The 21,255-nt window shown below is 37.9% G+C and overlaps 1 protein-coding gene across 5 annotated transcripts in view; it reads left to right on the top strand.

The window, feature by feature from the left end:
- Positions 1–4,330: 4,330 nt before the first annotated feature.
- LOC306756915 (calcium-dependent secretion activator 1-like) overlaps positions 4,331–21,255 on the top strand; it is a gene marked incomplete at both ends in the record, with an annotated part of 75,190 nt that continues 58,265 nt past the window's right edge. For all 5 annotated transcript variants that reach the window (XM_079241852.1, XM_079241851.1, XM_079241848.1 and 2 more), the window contains one exon: positions 4,331–4,666. In XM_079241852.1, coding sequence (XP_079097978.1) covers positions 4,331–4,666 — 336 coding nt within the window. The remainder of the gene's footprint in view (positions 4,667–21,255) is intronic.

The following is a 21,255-nucleotide window of genomic DNA, read 5'->3' as shown; positions in this document are numbered from 1 at the left end:
TAAATACACACATCTGATGCAGAAGATGTACTTGTTTGTCATGTTGGAGAAAGAAGCTGTGAATGTACTTGTTAGTTGACACTCCAACCCTCATATATGGTCCTATTCTGACCAAAAGAGTGATATAGTAAATACACAGCTGAAATGAGCCTCTTTCAAAGGGTGAATGTGCTCAGCCTAACAGGATGAGGAGCTTTGGTTTCAGCTTTGTTTTAACTGATCATGATGATTGCCAGAAATGTTGTATAAAAATTGTTTCTCAGGGGAGACCTAGCCACACTAAAGAATATCTTTGGTGGTTCAGAAATGCTGGACAAGCTAAGAGGTGGGTGGGGAGGGGAGGTACAGGCATGTCTGCTGCCCTTGCAGCTTAAAAATGCATGAATAGATAGATGTACAGATGGATAATAGAATATCCTGAAAACCCTCATGATTTTATCATGATACAACAGTAAAAATAATCATTGATATATTTAAGAAAATAGTTCAACACCAAACACTTAGAAGACCATAAATGTCTTGCTTAAAACTGAAATTAATTGAACTCTAGTTGAATGTGAAAGTGTTCTTTCCCACACTAACACTGGAGTTGTAGTGGCCTGAAGAACATCAACATTTAATGTACATACTCTAGTTGAAGTAGAAGAGCAGGGCCAACAACACTAGTCAATTATTAATGTTTAAAAGGTTTGGAGATTTCTGTTGCTGAGGTTAGTGCTAGACCTCTCCAAGGGATCTTCAAGAAATGTACAGTCCCAAAGAAACGAGTGCTGTGAGCTGTCAAACCAACTCACTCAACAGGAACAGCTCATGGGCTCAAGCAAAATTCATTCTTATTTTACCTTCAATTATCAGTTTTAAAGAATATATTACTTTTCTAAAGTACCATGGAAAGTAGTTAAAATCTTGCTATATTATGTGAAGCCGTTTCCATTACAAGTTTTTATAGAAGATGTTTTATGAAGAACATTAGTATCCACAAAGCTGTGGGAACAAAAAGTAAAAGACTGTTAAGTGCCAAGTCAGGGCAACAGGAGATCCACTTGGGCAAAATTGGAGATAAGGAGTCCTTGAAAGCATGGTTAACTGCAGGGAAAGAACATCTGGAGCAGCAGCCAGACAGTCCAGCTGTCAGAATCAATTTAGTCTCAGAGGTAAAGCATAGAAGCCTGCTCATCCTTTGCGCACAGAGGATGTGCAGAGTGCTGGTACTATAAGTACAGTATTATATGGGCAGATGGAACAATGTAAAGTCAGATGGGGGATGAAAGATGGTTTATGCCAATATGTATGTGTGTATATATATATATATATATACATATATATATATATATCTATCTATATATATATATATATATATATATATATATATATATATATATATATATATATATATATATATATATATATATATACATATATATATATATATATAATATATATATATGTCTAATATTGATTAGATGGAAATTGGACGACTGAGTAGATTTGTAAGTAAGTAGTAAGATTTGCTGCTAGGAGGGTGGCAAGGATACATATCCCAGAGTAGCAAAAAACCCTGACTTAATGGATGACTAAATAAATCAATGATGAAATGTCCAAAGAATTAAGAAAAAAAGTACACTTGGGTTATATAATTTCATCTGGGGCACCAAAGTCTGATAAATGCCTCAAGCTCGAACACCAGTAAAATATTTCATCACCAGGTGGAGTTGCAGCATAGTTCTCAAAATATGCTGGCCATGGTATCAATTTTCTGGGAATTTGACTATAATGCACAATCAGCATTTTTCTTAAGAGATAATAGCATCTCCTTTCAGCAATAAATGGCATGTGTCTCTGATTATTTGCAAGTAAAGCCATATTACACATTACTTTCTATACATTCTGTTATTTTATATCATGACAGTAGTAAGAATAGAAAAAAAATTACAACTGGAAATAAGTAAAATACATCTAATTAAATATGTCAACAGATTACATTAACTGGCATGGCTACATCAGAAAGATGACAGTAAAACAGGATCTAAAGTCTTTGTTATATGTTTTTTTTTTGGAAAGTTTCACTGTTTTATTTACTACTAAGATAATGTGAACAAGTGATCCAAAGATTTAAAAGGCTTAAAACATGAACCAAAGATGAACTGAATGGTATACCAGCAGCTGCACAGCATAATATAAAATAGAGTAGTCGCTTCCCAAATCATTTTGTATATGAAAGGAAGACACTGAAAATTGCAGGCAATGCATTAAAATACAGCAAATATCACGGCATGAGCAGAGGAAAGGATCTGAAAATCACTTTTTTGTACATACATTTAAAACATGTTTATTTCTGTGGCTACAAATACATTAAAATGTACAAGCAAAATAATAGAACAAAACCCATATGAAGACACACAAAACAAACAAGTTTGACACACAAATCTGCATTTTCTCTGCTTTTCTCAAGTTCAGCTTGAACGAAGCAGACTGTCCAGTGCTCTGGTGCATGCTGATTTTACCACATGACATTTGAGCTAAGTTGTACAAAAATGAAAGGAAAATGCAGTTACAAAGACATAATAATTGTAAAATAAATGTTTTATTACTTGTTTCATTTCACAGATGCAGCTTACTTCTCGCTGCATGCTGCTGCATGATAACATTAACACTCAACATCTTGAATCATTGCTTACATCATTTCTCCTTGGCATTGTGTAAATGCTCCTCACCAGTCAACTGCCAACATTTCCGTTTTTATAGCCATGTTCACACTTGCTATTGATTTATTAATCATTCACATTTGAATAGCAGCACCTGGCTGGCACTTACCCTCTTTATGTTTGGGAAACGGTAATGCATTTTTGTTTGGTTTTTGTTAAATTAACGGCACAGTGTGCATCTGAGGTTATGCAGAGTTTACTTTAAGACCTGGTCAAAAGTCATCTTTTTTGTGATGCCTTAATATAAAACCCTGTAATTCATTTGAATGTCATGTACTTTTATTAGCTAAAATAGAAACAGTCTTTTCTCGATACTGCAAGTGTTTGCTATCTAAGTTCAACATGGCTAACATATGAAAACAAAATGCACATCAGGACAGTACAGATATTTCTTGTTAATAATAAATATCAATGTAATTTGTGACATTTAGAATGAAAAATGTTACCAGCTGCTGTCAGAAAACCTAAAAACAGAAAGTGTCACTCAAACTATTTGAAATTTAAACACAGTCTATTTGTGATATTTTATTTGTGTTTGAAGGACCCTATGTTATTTTCAAAGGGAAAAGGAAACACCAATTTACATCCTTTCATGCTGCTGCACACAGCTATGATTGCATTTAGATATAATTATTAATAGGGCTACAGATCAACTCATTATGCAACACATTATGTTGGACATTTACAACTGGCCAGTAACTGTCTGAAATTTGGACAGCAGGTTTCTGCTCAGCTTGGATGATACATCTTGCCCGTGTGGATGCGGTGTGGTGCAAATTCCTGACAGAGATACCAGCACATGCTGCAACAATTAATTTCTCTCTACTAGAAGCCTGCGCGCACACCCATACACACAAACACACACAGAAAAAGAGACAGGAGGAATAAGAGAGAGCGACAGAGCAGTTCAGTCCTCAACACTACCCCCACCCTTCAACAACACACCGCATGGGGCGGCACAAGCATCACTGAAAATGTACACCCACTGCTCTGCATCCTGTGTTGAGCCCACATCCTAAACAGCGTTGTCCAATTCAGTCAGAGCCAAAATGAGAAGAATCCTGTGTCAGCCATCTTAGGTGTAGCTGCAGGATGTGATGAGGAGCTACTGTGGGACGAGCATCCTTCAGCGTCTCGTTCTGGGTTCAAGACCACGAACAGCTCAGGACGCCTAGTCCTTGCAGGAAGGGAGAGGCCATCTCCCGCTTTCACAGAGGAAAAAAAGCAGCTCACCATCCCTCTTCTGTAGCTACATTACACCCCCCCCCCCCCCCCCCACACACACACACACCGCCCCTCCCCTCTGCTTCCTTCTCACCTCCCCCCTCTCACATCCGCAGCACCGACCGACCAATAAAACACAGAAAATACGTAAGCATCGACGAGTGCTCGGCGCAGGCGGAGGATGCTCAGTGAGAAGCAGACTAAAGCCTCTTCCAGCATCACTCGTACTGCTGACATCTCTCACTGAGCGAGTACCACCAGGGCCTATCCCTGCCTTGACTTCGGGCACATTATACATCATATCTTAACACGGATAACACAACCGCAAAACTATTATCCCTGGATATATTTATTTAAAAGAAATCACTTAGCAAGGTTTAGGATATCTGCGAGGAGGCATTATGTTAGATCCGTCGTCCAGCGAGGAGGAATCTGATGGGATAGTGGAGGAGGAAAGCAAAGAGGCGATGGCACCTCAGGCCGGATCCCGCATCTCTCCAAGCAGGACTAGCGAGAGCTCAGGTGGACTTGCCCCCAGCAGCAGCAGCAGGAGCAGTGCCCGTCCGACCAGCCCGAGCCCCTCAGCCGTCAGCGAGGAGAAAGAGGACCTGGAGAAGCTGCACAGAGAGGAGGAAGACCGCAAAAAGAAGCTGCAGTTGTATGTTTTTGTGATGCGATGCATTGCTTACCCATTCAATGCAAAGCAGCCCACAGATATGGCAAGGCGACAGCAGAAGGTAAGACCCCCCCCCCCCCCCCCCCCCTTCGGTGCAAAGGCATAATTAAAAACCACATGATGACGAAATGACTTCTTTCATTCCGCAGATGTTGTCATTGATGACCTACATAAGCTAGAACACAGAGAGGTATTGGCCACTAGGCGTATGGGTAAAGCACCCCCCCCCCCCCCCCCCCCCCCCCCAGTGAAGCACAGTTTATGTTTATTTATTTATTTTTATTTCCTTACACAAAAAGGCTGCAAATCCTCGGAGCATGGCACGAGCAGAGAGATATGACTCTGGACAGTGAAAGGACTTGTGGTGCTGCAGACTGAGGGCAGCTCATGTCCTTCCAATGCACAAATCCTTAAGTGAGATCGGTGTAGACCACCAAGCCCATTCAGGGAAAGGGCGGTCAGGAGATGCTGTGTAACGATTTACAACAGGACAGTGTCGTTTTTTTCCCTTGTTGGCCTAAATGTTATGAAGTCTCAATTTCCAGTAGCTATGCAGCTGCATACTGCTCAATGTATACACTGCTTTTTTTTTTTTTTTTTTTTTTTTTTTTTAGCAGAGATGATTTCCAAACTGTTTGCGCGATCACTTATCCCCTCAATTTGGCATCCCAAGGTGACTTTTAGGCACAGACCTCCTGAGGAGGGTAGCTTAACAGCCTTTCTCTTCTGCAGACGGGCTTGGCTACTGATGATGGGCTACTGTAAATTAATTGCATTAAAAACATTTTCTGCTTTCACAAACATGATTTCTATGTTACTTACTATATTTCATCCAGCTGATGAGGCTTACATATGCTACTGGAGGGGACAGGGCCCTCATCCTAGTTTGAGACTGCTGCTGAGTTCCTCCACTAACGCTGGAGCCAGTTTTGGGTCATGCCGTCCTTACTGTCAAAGTCACCACACAGGCCTTACTGTAGAAAAGAAATGTTCAACTGACTGCTGGACAGTATCCCCACTTCATTTAATGTTTAATCTGCTGTATTACCACATCAGAAATAGTCTGTTATCTGCCTGATATTAATTAAGATACATATGTTCTACCGATTAGCTTTTAAAGTAGATAAGCATCACTTGGCAATGTCATGTTGAGATATCATTTTTTCACAAGCACAGAGACTGGTGTAATGTTTTTGGTGAACCTATAGAAGTTTCATTCCAGGCTATTTAAGTCTGCTCTTGCATCATTCATTCATTTGAGTCATTTTAAACAATACTGTGGGGACGGCTTTTGAAACTGTTGGTTTAGTTTAACCTGCAGAGTACTCGCTTTTCTCGGGACACTGTTCAGCCATATGGTTGGAATTTTTCTGCTGACTCATGTGCAAGTGCATGTGGGAGGCAGAAAACACAGTGTTTTCATCTATTTGTTTGTTTGTGGTCCTGTTGAGCGTAGGTTACTGGAGCGGCTTAGTAGTGCACTATCACATCTAGTAGCTCAGTCAGCCACAGTTCTCTGTTGCGCTTCAGTATCTGGACAAACATTCTGATGTTCGCTGTCAGCCCAAGAAATCAGAGTGTCTGTCTGCCTACAGTCTGCAGAGAGTTTGTTTTGCTTCAAATTTAAATGCATTATCAGAAAAACTACAAAATGCCTTCTATAAAATTGGATGTACAGTGTTTTTGGTTTAAAGAGTTGATGAACATAATTTATTGCTTTGAAAGATTTTATAACAGAGTGCTAAAGTCTGAATTGATTACTACATGGCAGCAATGTGCATTTATTCTTTAAAGCCTTTATTATAATATCTTTATTTCTTGAGTTTAGGAAGACAACTTTCATGCAAAATACTTTGACAAAAGAAGATGCAATGCTGGTTCAATAAAGCCCCTGTAGGTTGCTCTCAGCCATAAACACCTAATGAAGACTTGCTCCACAGACATATACAAACAACAAGTTGTAAGGGAAATTCCTGTCTATGTTGGAAACACAGTCAGTGTAGCCTTTTACCATTTTGGTTATTATAGATTAGACACAGAAATGTGATGAAGCAATTTCTGTAATGAAAAGACTTAAAGGCCTCAGCAAAACATGTGGAGTGGCTCCACGATAATCCGTTATTAGAAGCTCTGGCACACAAACGGCAGTGATGGGCTATCACAGAGAAACAGGCCAGGCTGCAGTCTTTGTAAGCTCTGCTGCTGCTTCTTGGGATGTAATGCCACAACCTTGTGGAAGGATAAGCGAACAGGGCAGTAACTGGCAGATGTCTCTCTTTGAGAGGCAAGAGAAATATTTCATTTTTCTGTGTAAAAGGCTCCTGTTTTGTGCCTGTCATATCAGGGTTCATGAATAAATAAGACATTTCATGTGTTTTCATGCAATGCTAACCGTCTTTGGTCACACTTACACTTAATGGCCCCTTCACAGAGAATGAGTTCATTATTGAAATTATTTGCAGATCTATGTTGTGTTTATGCAATCATTTTCATTGTTTTGAGGAGAAAAAAAATCCCTTTCTTCAATCACAATAATCAAGCTAAACTACACAAACTGAGGAAATAAACAAGGTTACACAAGCAGCGACGTTGTTTTCTTTTATTCAATTCTTTTTTGTCTTTATTATCTGTTGTACAAAGAAACAATTATGTGTGGAGAGGTGATTTAACAGTGGTTTTAAGGCTAGCAGCGTTGGTCTGATGGTTGCTAGCTCATCTGTCGGCTTTGGTTAAAGAAGTAAGATATCACATCACATCCAAGCATCACCATATTGTCAGGGAGCAAATCATCTGGTCAGTTTACTCAAATAGTAAGAGTATGACGTATCAAACATGTATGTCTATGTGAAGGATTTTTCTATTTTAAAGCCTTCAGTTGGATGTTTTAAAACTGATCTGACCCAACAGCTGATCTGCCAGCAGCTTTACTTAACATTGTGCCCTTTGGCTCAGCATTTCGATATACAGTAGGGCCATGGAAACTCCGAGGGAGTAAAGGTGTGAGTTGTACAGCAGGGCTTGTGATGTGAATTTAAAATGAATGCCTCTTTGGTGTTTAGTATTGTTGGCAAAGAACTTTGGGAGCCACAGCTTTTAAATGGCCTTTGTTTCCTTTCTTGTTCTAAAATGTGGATAACAGCTTTGTAATGCACTCATTGATAGCTTACTGTTTTTGAACCAGACCTGTCCATATGGAGAGTTTTCTCACTTCTGAATTGCTATTTGTGCTTGTGAAAAATAGAAGCAGGGATAAGAGCAAATAACTACACAGAAGAGAAGCATACAATTATTGTATGATGTAATGTGAATACATTTAAATGATGAATTTGTAAAGGTTTATTGTGCATCAGTTTAAACGTATAAAGAGGCAACACCACTAAATTCTTTGTCAGATCTTTGAATAGATACGTCCAGCATATTAAAGGGCATCCCTGGACATAATTATTTAATCTTTGATGACGACAACAATGTACAGGTTCAAAATGTTAGTGAGCTGATTAAGGATAGATGATCCAAAGAACACAGTAGTATGAAAATAGACGCAAGCAGAACTATGAAGTAGAGGTTATAAAGATACAGCCTCTATTTTGTGAATTGCGAGGCTTAAAGGTTCTTTTGCTTATCAGTATGCATTTCTTAATTTGTTTGCTATTTTTTTTAGGGAAATGAGAGGCACAAACACATTTTTGAAGCAAACTTCTCAGGCTCACGATTGCTCATGAAACACACAGTCATGTAGACGAAAGAAAGCGGCAGCAAATGGAAGTATGACACTGAAATCATTTGCATTCTTATGTAAGATCTCTAAATGGTGTTCTGCCTGAAAAATGCATCATTTGACAAAAAGAAGACACTTTTCTGGCAGTGTGAAAGTCAAGCTCTTGGTTAACAATAAAGCATGTCAATCAGGATGTGAAAGCTGATGTTATTCTCTCATTTAGCAGCATTTTTTTTTATTGCAGTAGTTTAAATGGTCTTCACTGGTGCAATTTAGCCTTTGCTTTTACTGACTGTAGACAGTGTGCCCCTGCTTAATCAAACACACATATATATCTGCCTCTCTGTTTTAAGTTTATATGTGCAATGCCCTGAAAAAGTGGCTTACTGGTGCACGTGGGCTTTTTTTTTTTTTTTTTTTTTTTTTTTTAAACAGCACAATTTGGGACATGCCAGGTTAAATAAAGTAGCACATTTGTTTTGGAGATCTTGTACCACCAATCGTTGCTTTGAAGCACTGTAGCATGTTTTAGCGACAGTAACAGTAAAAAACAAGGTTGTTCATTGATAGTGTAGACATGAAAGTGGATTTAGGAAGGGTGACAGCTGAAAAGCAGCAGGTGAAATACCCCCTCGCCCACAATGTGTGCAGCCTTGTGTAACATATCACAGTTTCACAAATTACACATTTTTCTTCCTGTCGAGGCACCTCCACAAGGAAAAGCTATGGATTTGTTTGCAACTGTGTTGCTTCTAACAGGTTTGATGAAATGGAGAAATGGTCATAACAGCTTATGTTTACCATGTTAATAATCCACCACTGAGGCCCGAGTCTCATGGTGCAACATTGTGCGCAGAAAAATAGCAAAACAGTTGAAAATGTTACAACAAAAGAGAGCTTGAAAGTGAATTTATAGGTCACATGGGTATTGTAAAGAGATTATTCTACACAGATGCATATACTGTAGCTTGAATACAGGATTTCATGTTGTGGTGTTGTCCTTCAAATGCCCATGCTCAGGGTACAGGATGTTCTGATTAATTACTATCTGACTTATAATATCTGTCTTCATGGAACCTAAATAAAATGTGTCTTGCCATTAATCAACAAGTTGATTTGGGTAAGAAGTACGTGGCATAAAATTTCACTTTCAGTAAAGTATTAAAAGGACTTATGTTGACTTTAGAAAATAGAAATAAATTTCTTCTATTTAATTAATAGAAATAAGCTACCAGTAGTACTCGGCTATGAAAGTGATGGTTTCAGCATAACAAGACCATAATGACATTCAATTTAGAAGCTTTTTATTGTCATGATACCATTTGTAATAACGCTGGAGACTGAGGTTTTGGTCCATGTGCTGCGGGTTATGATCATAATTGCTCAGATAGTCAAAAACAACTCTTCATACAGGTTTTGCAGACATGATCAAAACCAAAGACTGATTGAGGACAGTAGTTATGTCCTCATACTGCAGTCACGGATTGGGAAATATGGATCTGCAGGGTTGCGTGATCCCTTGCTGCAGAAGAAACTGTATAATCCCAACTGTCACTGCTGCACATTAGTCCAACTTAAGGAGAATGAAGGCTGGTTTGTTGTACGTAGACATAAAAAAAACCCAGGAATTCATAAAGAAGCACACACTGCGCCTATAATACATTTATCACTTGTGCAACAACTACACTACACTCACCATGATTAGGCAAGTGACTGCTATGATCTAATCATTATTGCCTTGCACACCCTCCAATTTGAAACCATATATACTTGAATGCTTATTGGATTTGATCATTTATCAGGTGATGTGCAGCTAGAGAAGGACAATGTATCCTCAGGGATTCATAACTTACCTTTTGCTTTGCATATGTATTAGAAAACTTCATAAACTTGGATACAATGGCTGAAAAGAGTGATATAACTAAGGCTGAAATGACAAAGATAAGATCTTTTCTATCACGGGAAACTCTCTTGAAACAGCTGAACTATGATGTTCAGACATATTCTGTTGCTAATAGTAAACAGGGTTCTGAAATGTGTATTACACAGAAGAAAATGCAAATCAGTTAAAGAAATATTGTTGGGATCAGTTTAATGTAAAGCTGTTTATTGTCCTCCAGCAAAACAATGATCAACGATTACAAAAAGAAGTGCAGGAAGTCAAGTGCTCAGAGACAAAAAGCTCAAACTTGACCAGCTTTGAAAAGCATTCATAAGGTTAAGTCATGAACATTGGAGCAAGCATGAAGTATTCAAAGAGTTTATAAATAAGCAAAATGAAAGCAACTCTTGATGGAAGAGAAAGAGGAGCACATGGCAGGATCACTAATGGATACAGGGCATCACTTTAAGTCAGGAGCCAGAGGGATGGCCAAATATGTGCAGATGTATCACTTAGAGTGTTTATAGTTGGTCCTCCTTGGATTGAAGATGAGCTGAAAACCAACTTCACAACTTTAGAGGAGGCAGTCCACTGCAGTCATTAAGGCCAGGATCTTCATGCAGGATAATGCATGCATCAAGTTACTCCACTGTTGGCAAGTAAACAAATTCTCAAAGATGACTGAATTAAAGCCCTGAAACACCTCCTTACCTGACTCTGATCATAACAGGCTCTAATCAGTTATGAAATAAAAAATAATGGAAGACAGACCATCTATTTGGATAAACAGAAACTTGCAGACTAAACGGATAAATCTTTGCAGAAGTGAATAAAAACAGAGGTTATTTTTAAAAGCGCAAAAACTGTAGCTTTCTGTTGGCTAGTACTTGTTCAAAAATTCAAAAACAAAGAAAAATGTGTAAAATATGGAAAAATCAATTTGAAGTCAATTTGAAGTCCAATTTAATTGACATGTTCTAAATATTTTAGATTCAGTAGTCATTCAGATTGAATAAGAGCATCATTTGGCCTTGTAATACAATTATTCCCCTGGCATGCAGGGCAAATGTTGCACAAATGTAATGGTGTTGGAAGTTACATTAAAATAAAGCAACAATGTTAAGTTATTATGATCTTTATCTTTAGGCAAAAAGCACCTCTATGTGAGAGTCCCACATTTTATCCCACCGGTCACAATTGTGACCGTGCATAAAACACACTTTTTCTTATATTTTTCATTGTTATTATTTTTTTAAACATGTTGATTAGTTCAAAAGGCTACCAATGACACTTGCTTTGAATCCTTTTTATGTCTGGGAAAAATTTGGGATTAAATGGGTTAACAATGTATATTTCTCTGCCATATCATAATTTGTTAAATCAGGAATTTATATCAAAGTCAAAGTAGCTGTGAGCTGTTCGAATCACATGCTTTTTTCTACAGTGTAATTGTGACCTTTTTTTCCATATAATTACAAGATAGTTTTCTCATGACCATGAGATTCTAAGTTATAATTAGGCATTAAGGAAGTTTTAATCACTTTGCAAGAAAACCTTTGTGCTGAAGAAAACATCTTTCTTCTAAAGTGAATTTTGGATCAGGCAGCCGTTGGTGGTCAAGCAGTGCTCAAGAATCTGTTTTTAAAAGAGCGGCGCTATGAAACATTGCTTCAAAGGTAAAATTGCTAAAGCATGAATATGAAAGGACAACGAGGAGTGAGGCTGAGAGGGAGATTAGTTGTGGTGATTTTCCACATTGAAAACAGAGGTGCTAAAGCAGAACCATGACTGCAATCCTTTCTGCCTCTCTCACTGATGGCTCTCACTGAGGCATAAAGAACACAAAGCGGCATCAAGCAGACACAAGCCTGTATGTCAGGTATATATACTCAGTTTGAGTTTCTTATCCCGGCTGTCACATGTTCTTGTCACTTTTCCTTTGAAAAGAATCACTGCTGCACTCTCTTTCTGACAGATATTAAACTAAAGTGTGTTTGAGAGGCACCCTTTTTGCTCAGGATCACTGCTTTGATCTCTAACATAGGCGTAAAATTACAGCGGAAGCATTTCTGAGCCCACATCAGTGCAATGTGAAATACAAATGACACTTTAATACAGTGGAAAAGAAACAGTTAGGTGACGAAATGAAGGATATGTTCAAACTAGGAGTGGACCTCTTCAGTATGACAGGGCTCCAAACGACAGAGCGCAATTATGAAAAGGATGTTCAGCCTAATCTTCGGTATCACCAGACCTCAACCCACTTAATCACCAGTGGGATTTTGGGCTTACATGTTCAACAAATGAGAACATATCTTTTGGAAGAGTGGTGTTGAGTTTCTCCAACACATCTTTACAGACTTGTACGATCAGTGCTAAGAAGTAGTGAAGCTATCTGCCAAAGAGCAAAGTCGCAAACGCATAAGTAAGCAATTCAATCTAAAAAAAAAAAAAAGTTATGATTCAGATGTTTTATGTAACTCCAGTCCAAGCCCCCCTGACCTCCAAATGTGGATTTTTTTTTAAATTTATTAAATATGATGCAAAAGTAATTTCATGACTATTTAAATAAGTAAGATCCTACTGTTGTTTTCAGTGGAGTTATGTTCTTGTCCAATGGCATTAACATTAAAAGAGCATTTTTCTACCAATTGCTACCACAGTCAGTGGCTAAAAGTTCAAACAACATGCAAAAATATAAGAAGTGTAGCATTCATCTGTTAAATACTTATATGCTTTCACAGTCAACAAATATGGAATGAGGGCTGATGGAGATCAGAACTGTCTGATCACTATGCTGTGACTTCTAATCTACTACCTTGTTATACTCAACAGATTAAATATAAACCATATCCTCTTTTCCTTTTTATTCATATTCTTTATTAGTTAATAGAGTACTTGATTTTTGTTTGCTTAGTTTTTTCCCACAAACCTGGCCAAAGTCATATGTTTGACCTCTTTCTTAACTTGTCCAGACTTCTTCCTGTAGATGACTGCTTGCATTGCAAACCTTAGTGAGCATCAAACAAGGGTTACCAGAGATAATCACCTCTGTAAGCAGAGTGAGAGTTGGAGAGAAAATGAAAGAGACAGATTACTGAGAAAGTAATTTGGAATGGGAGGCTGGAATGAAAGGATTTACGTCTAAGTCTTGATGAGAGTGATGCACCAGAAATGGAGACATTAACCCAGTCAGCTTAATGTGCTACACAGTATAGAGTAATTCTATAGTGTGACAATTGATCTTTTTTTTTTTTTTTTTTTAAATAGAAAAACATATATATATTTATAAAAGAAACTCCTTCCTCCGCCACCCACCCCTCATATCTCCCCAGGGTAGCGCAGGTGGCTGTTCATCTCTCAAGCTCAGGTTCTTTACCAGAGTCATGGGAGCTTGAGGGTCCTACGCAGTATCTTAGCTGTTCCTAGGACTGTGCTTTTCTGGATGGAAATGTCTGATGTCTCATCAAGTACCTGTTGGAGCCACTTCTCCAGTGTGGGGGACACGGCCCCCAGTGCTCTGATCACTATGGGGACTACTGTTGTTTTCACCCTCCAGGCCTTCTCCAGTTCTTCCTTGAGGCCTTGGTACTTCTACAGTCTGTCACGCTCCTTTTTCCTGATATTTCCATCATTGGGGATGGATACATCGATCACTACAATCCTCTGCTGATCACTATGTCTATTATCCATGATCACTATGTTCGGTTGGTTGGTCACCACCATTTTTTCTGTTTGGATCTAGAAGTCCCGGAGGATCTTACCCCTCTCATTCTCCACCACCCCTTGGGGGAGTTTCCCACCAGGACTTAGGGGTCTCCAGTCCATTTTCTGCACAGATGTTCCTGTTCACTATGCCAACTACTTGGTTATGGCACTCCATGTATTCTTTGCCTATATGTTGTGCAAATGAAATAGACAACAGATGGAAATTATAGGCAATTGGCAAGACACACCCAATAAAGGAGTGGGTCTGCAGGTGGTGACCACAGACCACTTCTCAGTTCCAATTCTTTCTGGCTGATGTTTTGGTCACTTTTGAATGCTGGCGGTGCTTTCACTCTAGTGGTAGCATGAGACGGAGTCTACAACCCATACAAGTGGCTCAGGTAGTGCAGCTCATCCAGGATGGCACATCAATGTGAGCTGTGGCAAGAAGGTTTGCTGTGTCTGTCAGCGTAGTGTCCAGAGCATGGAGGTGCTACCAGGAGACAGGCCAGTACATAGGGAGACGTGGAGGAGGCCGTGGGAGGACAACAACGCAGCAGCAGGACCGCTATCTCCTTCTTTGTGCAAGAAGGAACAAGAGGAGCACTGCCAGAGTACTGCAAAATGAGATCCAGCAGGCAACAAATGTGCATGTGTCTGCTCAAACAGTCAGAAACAGACTCCATGAGGATGGTATGAGGGCCCGACGTCCACAGGTGGGGGTTGTGCTTACAGCCCAACACCGTGCAGGACGTTTGGCATTTGCCAGAGAACACCAAGATTTGCAAATTCACCACTGGTGCCCTGTGGTCTTCTCAGATGAAAGCTGGTTTACACTGAGCACATGTGACAGACGTGATGGAGTCTAGAGACGCCATCCATGGAGAATGTTCTGCTCCCTGCAACATCCTTCAGCATGACCAGTTTGGCAGTGGGTCAGTAATGGTGTGGGGTGGCATTTCTTTGGAGGGCCCCACAGCCCTCCATGTGCTCGCCAGAGGTAGCCTGACTGCCATTCAGTACCGAGATGAGATGCATTAGGTTCCTCCTAATGCAAGACAATGCTAGACTTCATGAGGCTGGAGTGTGTTAGCAGTTCCTGCAACATGAAGGCATTGATGTTATGGACTGGCCCGCCCGTTCCCCAGACCTGAATCTAATGAGCACATCTGGAACATCATGTCTCGCTCCATCCACCAACGTCAAGTTGCACCACAGACTGTGCATGAGTTGGCAGATGCTTTAGTCCAGGTCTGGGAGGAGATCCCTCAGGAGAACATCCGCCGCCTCATCAGGAGCATGCCCAGGTGTTATAGGGAGGTCACACAGGCACACGGAGGCCAAACACACTACTGAGCCTCATTTTGACTTGTTCAAAGGAGATTTCATCAAAGTTGGATCAGCCTGTAGTGTCTTTTTCCACTTTAATTTTGAGTATAACTCGAAATCCAGACCTCCATGGGTTGATACATTTGATTTTTATTGATAATATTTGTGTGATTTTGTTGTCAGCATATTCAACTATGGAAAGAACAAAATATTTAAGTATTTGGCCCTGGAAACTCTAAACACACCAAGATTAAGCAAATGTCTATAATAGTCTTGAAGTTATTAAAGAAATTCATATGCTTTCTAATGGTGGCAATCTGGGATAGTCACAGTCTGGGCTGGCTGTTAATGTAGTTAATATCAACCATGATATCATACTGTCTTTTGCTAAAATATTTGGCCACTTTCTGTTGAGTTAGAAGCTGTAATGGCAAAAAGTATCTTTTTGAGGAAGAGATTACATTGCTAATGAAATGCTAACTTATCAATGAAGAAATAGGCTTTTTGCCAGATGTAAACATGAACGTATTTAAATGCCATCAAGTTAATGTAATGGAAGTCTAGCACACTGCCTCTGCAGGATTCTTTACTGGTGTGTATTAATGTATGCAGTGCAGGACAAAGTTGATAGATTTCATGCAATGTTCCATGTATGTGTCAGTTTGTCTTGTAAGCAGTAACTGGTGAGGACGCAGCTGAGCTGTATGCCTGCTACCAGTGAGTTGGTGGTGTGATTATGGATGACTGTTATAAGATGGGGCTTTGCTGGATGTGAACACAGTGTTCTCCTGGATGTAACAGCAGTGCCACAGTGATAGAGTATGACAACAGTGTGAAGACTGGTTAGAAAGAACCAGAGCTCCCTGATTCATCCATGTTTGCAGTGTGTCAAGCTCTGTCTGTAGAATATACACCTGGCTGTTTACTAACCCAGTGGAGAGATATTTACTCTCCCAATGCATGTGTGTGTGTGTCTTTAAAACACAACTCTGGTTGGGGATAACAGCTTGTGCATCTGTCTTTGTATAATTGTAGTTTCGTGACCCAGTCACTACACAATGCTGGTGTTTTGTGTTTGATGAGGCCTGCTGCTAGTGGATTTTGTGCAGCTGTCATGCAGTGCTTGCTCCTGTACTCATGCTTGCTGTTTACTAAGATGTAGGTCTGTTGTATTATCTGCAAGAGGACTATAATACTCTTTGTGTGGCAAGTACATCCACAGACAGCATGTTTGCTAAACACCAGAATGTGTATTGGGCCGGATTTATCGGCAAATACATTTAGGAACAAAAAGAACATTTACATCAATTTTCAAATCTTATGATACAAATATTGTTTACCATTTGCAGACATGTTGGGCAAACTCACAGCCTAAAAAGCCTAGGATCTAGTTTAGTAGCAGAATGTTTAGAACTTGTATTTTACTGAATTTAGATTTTTATTTTATGTTTGACTCTTTAGTAAAAAAAAAATCGGGATATACTGTACAAATCAGTTGCAAGTGTTCACCGCTGGTCCCTTTATTAAAAACCACTCATTCATTTTGAAGCCATTTAATCTAGTATAAAAAAAACTAATTCAACTTATCCTTTCAGCGTTATGTAACTTCTGAAAGCTCAAGTGTGAGTCAGCAAAGCGGATGCTTTACTGCACTGACACACAGTTGCTACTGTAAGCTGCATTCAATTAGCTAATGACTTTAACTCACCACAGTCCTGCAAGGACAGCTGATAAAGCTTCCTCACAAGTTGATGACATGTTGATTCAAAATTTCAAGGTGATAAAATGATCAATATATGCACTCTCAACATCAAACATCTAAAGCATTATTTCCATGTCCAGTTGATTGATCGTCATAGATGACAGTTGTTATCTGTAATAAAAATAAAAAAAAAACACAACAAAAACAGCTTTGTAAGTGCTTATAGGGTGGTCTCTATTTAAGATACAAAACTGTTTCAATTTTATAGGAAATGGTAAAAAAAAAAAAAAAAAAAAAAAAAAACCTTCATTAACTCACTGAAGGAAATTCTAAACTAGATAATTTAATAGTTATTTAAAGAAAATTCCAATTAAAATAGGGCATAAACTCTGTGTTGCACATCAAATTCATACATTACGCTCGAAGCATAATCAATAATAGCTTTCATCCATTGTGACATGAGTAGGTCGGGGACATGTTTCTGCTGTGAAGAAACATCAGTCATGACTTAAATCCAGAATTATCCAGTTTATTTTTCTTTCACTGTCACATCAGGGAATCAGTAATACTATTTAGATAAAGCTATATAACTTAAATTAGCTAAAAAAATAAAATAAAATAAACACTGACATTAACTTAAAATACCTTAGATATAACTTAGTTAAAACTAAAGTATTTTAATGCTATATGTTTATGTGACCAATTAATAAAAATGGTCACAATTTATGTTCATCTGAAATGTAGAATAACAGTAATACATTGTTAGTGTGCAGATAAAACATATTTGTCCTTATTTAGAAAACAGAAATAAAGAAATTTTTTAAAGAAATATTGGAATAAAGAAAAACAAAAGAATGTTAAGAAAACGGATGCAATGGTGAGAGGCTCCATCACACCAAATGAAATGTCATAAAAACAAACTGTACTAATCAGAACCAACTTGAAGCATTAGCAGCCGCTTGGGACCCTCAAGAATACTTTAAAAGCGTAAATAGATAAACCATTATGATAGTTATCAATATATAATTGAGTTATCAATTAAAGAGATAATTCACATAAAAAGTATCTGCTTGCATGTTTTGTTAAAATAATTTCATATGAACATATTTTTTCTAAATCAATAATTTGATTACATCTTACATAAGTAAAATCATTTACATTTGCACTGTCAAGAAAGTTTGGAACATCATATTAGACTGACTACATTTTACATCTTAGTCTCCCTCAAAATGCTGCTAAAAAGATTGTTGTCAACTTTTTTCCATAGTAGAATTGTGGGAAAAGAGCAACATGAAAGATTATTAAGAAAAAAAAAATTTTTCTGCCAAAACTCGGCATGATCCCCTGTTGGAAGTTCAAGTTAGACATTTTGAAATCATGTTTAGTAATAACCAGACAGATATTTCCAATAAAGTATATTACATATTAAAAAAAGCTATTCTAAGATGAAAGTTTAATGAACCTAAAGTACAGACATGTTGAAAATATCACTACAGTAAGTATGCTGGAGTCAGAAGCTGAAACCCCCTGTTAAAACCATAATGAAGTTGCAGTACATGTGCCTTCTTTCTCTATTGATATTTGACGGGTGATTAATGTCACTCTCTACTTCACTGCATGCAAATGAATCACTTTGTAACTCTGCAATCTTGATAAGAGCTGCACAGAGAATCAATATGAGCAAAGACAAAAAATATGTCTCAGGAGTCTGGCTATGCTGATGAAAATGGAGGCATTTTCTCTCATCCATCAGCTCGGTTGCTAATCAGCGCAGTTCTCTAATCAGCGGTGAAATGAAAAGCATTGAGGCTGAAAGTCATAAATACTTAATGCACTTGAACTGTTCTTTGGTGAGGAAATGCATGGAATTCGCCTGCTTTCCTGCTGTGTGCCTCAGTGTCAAAAATGAAGCCAAACTTTAACATGTGAGTTGTTAGCAGCTTGCTGTGTTGTCACAGGAAGTCAGACTGACAAGAGAAGCTGTCAGTAGAAGGCAAAGTATTAATAGCTTTGACCTTTAGTGGCAAAACCTTCTGGTTTAGCAGAAATGTGTTCTGTTAGGTATGGAGCTCAATACCTCATCTCAGGTTTAGTCAGGCATCTTTGTAATTATTCTGCCGCTGCATATGGACAAGTTAACAACATGTGAGGGAAATGCAAGCCACTCTGTAACTACCTGCATGGATTGCAGCTGAGTTCGCAGTTAACAACTGTTTATATTGTTGATGTTTCTGACCACCATATCTAAAATCTTCTGGTTGATCAATTGTGGTCAAGGATAAAGGCAATAATTTGTTATTTTGTTTCAAAAATCACTACAGGCATTACTAGATGAGAAATATTGCTTTATTCATTTTCTGTCAGCTGATTCTTTGACTAATTGTTTCACCTCTAATTATTTTGCTCATTAATATGCAATTCATATGATCAAAGATCCATTTAGTCTGAACACTGTCATTACTGCTTTTTAATATTAACCTTCTGAAGGATGGGAAAAGAGAATTCAATGGTTATTTATACAAGCATTTTGTTTAGGTTAAAAAAACCCAAAATGTTTGGGTATACAATTATTTCTAGCACAGAATCTGCTTAGCTTTAGTGACTTCTGTATTTTAATTTAATTTAATTTAATTTAATTTAATTTAATTTAATTTAATTTAATTTAATTTAATCAGTAGATATATTTCAGGCAGTAATTAGTGATTTATTATTTTCCTATATTTTTTCTATTGAAATGCAACTTCATCCTGAGCATGTAGACACATTCTTGTTTAAAACAGGCATTTTTTCCGACTAGTCATAAAAAACAGGGTTAATCAAACTTAATAATTATTTTGTCTTATGCATATATATATATATATATATATATATATATATATATATATATATATATATATATATATATATATATATATATATATATATATATATATATGTGTATATAAACCCAGTTTTGTTCCTAGCGTCATTTTTAAAAAATGGACAAGCAAGTATCTCCACAAAGCAAGCTAATTTGCATACTGGCGGTAATATTAACATTTGTTGCCTCGGGATGTTTCTTGAACACGCAGCTTTATTATGATATTGTAGGAAAGGTTCATTCTATCACTTTGCTTTTACGTCTAACTGTAACAAAGATGAGCAGACCTCAGACCCCGAAGCAGAATATGAGTATTGATTTTTTGATGTTGCTGATGTCTTGTTTTATGTTGTGAGAAAAAATTGTATGTTTTGTCATTAAGTTATGTATCATCTTGACGTTTACTATTCCACAATAGTTAAGAAAATATGAAGATAGGAGAGATGTTTGAGTGAAATAATAGTATAATTTCCAGTACCAGCAGTAGTGAGGTCAGGTCAAAATTGACCTCTGATGAGCTTGTTTACAGTATTTGTATGTGTGGTCCTTTCTTATTTAAGCATTTTGTCTTGGTTGTAGATATAAAGTTTTTTTTTTTTTTCTTTTTTTTTTTTTTTAAATCAAATTGTCCATATTTTCTAAGCATAATTAAATATGGGTTGGGGTAGAAAGATCGAAACGCAGATGGTGATGAGATTTCCTCACAGGAACGATATGTGGTACTTTTCCATCTCACTCCTACACTAAAGTCTGTCATTTGCAATGTACTGCTCAATGCACAGTAATGCACATTACCAGCAGGCCTTCATGTTTGTTGGATGCTTTCAACAACTTGAACTCTTGAGATTAAAATACGGGCGCAGTTGTCGGGAGACCGTCAGGTCACCGACTCACTTACCACTCTCAATATCTAGCCAAGGATATCCAGACGTGTGAAATTTAAAACTGAAGCAAATAGAAATATAGAAAAAAAAATATGGGGAGCGTTTGTCAAAGAAGAACATTTTTACCCTTTAATCACAAAAAGATACTCTTCCTAAATGTGCCCCTGCATAAAGACACAAGTGACTATAGACTCGGATGGCTAGCTAAAATCCTTTAGTAGTTTAAACTGAAGAAATTCAGCAAAGATTAATAATGAGGCCTGCACAGTTATGATAAAATATAACGTGCTTCTTCTTTTGGGTTTGTCATTTATTTATGTATCTTCTAACACAGTTTTTCTCAATCCAGGTCCTCAGGACCCACCGCCCTGCATGTCTCAGACACGTTCCTATACCAACATGCCTGGTTGAGATTAATGAATTCTTCATCAAATTCTTTGCAAGCCTGTAAACCAAGCATTCATTTTATTCAGACGTGTTAAAGTAAGGTTACCACTAAAACATGCAGGGCAGTAGATCACAAAGATCTGGACTGAGAAAAACATTTGTGGTCACGATGACACAGCT

The sequence above is a fragment of the Telmatherina bonti genome, assembly GCF_933228915.1.
Source record: "Telmatherina bonti genome assembly, chromosome: 6".
NCBI classification, from domain to species: domain Eukaryota; kingdom Metazoa; phylum Chordata; class Actinopteri; order Atheriniformes; family Telmatherinidae; genus Telmatherina; species Telmatherina bonti.
This window is presented reverse-complemented; position numbering and strand designations above follow the sequence as displayed.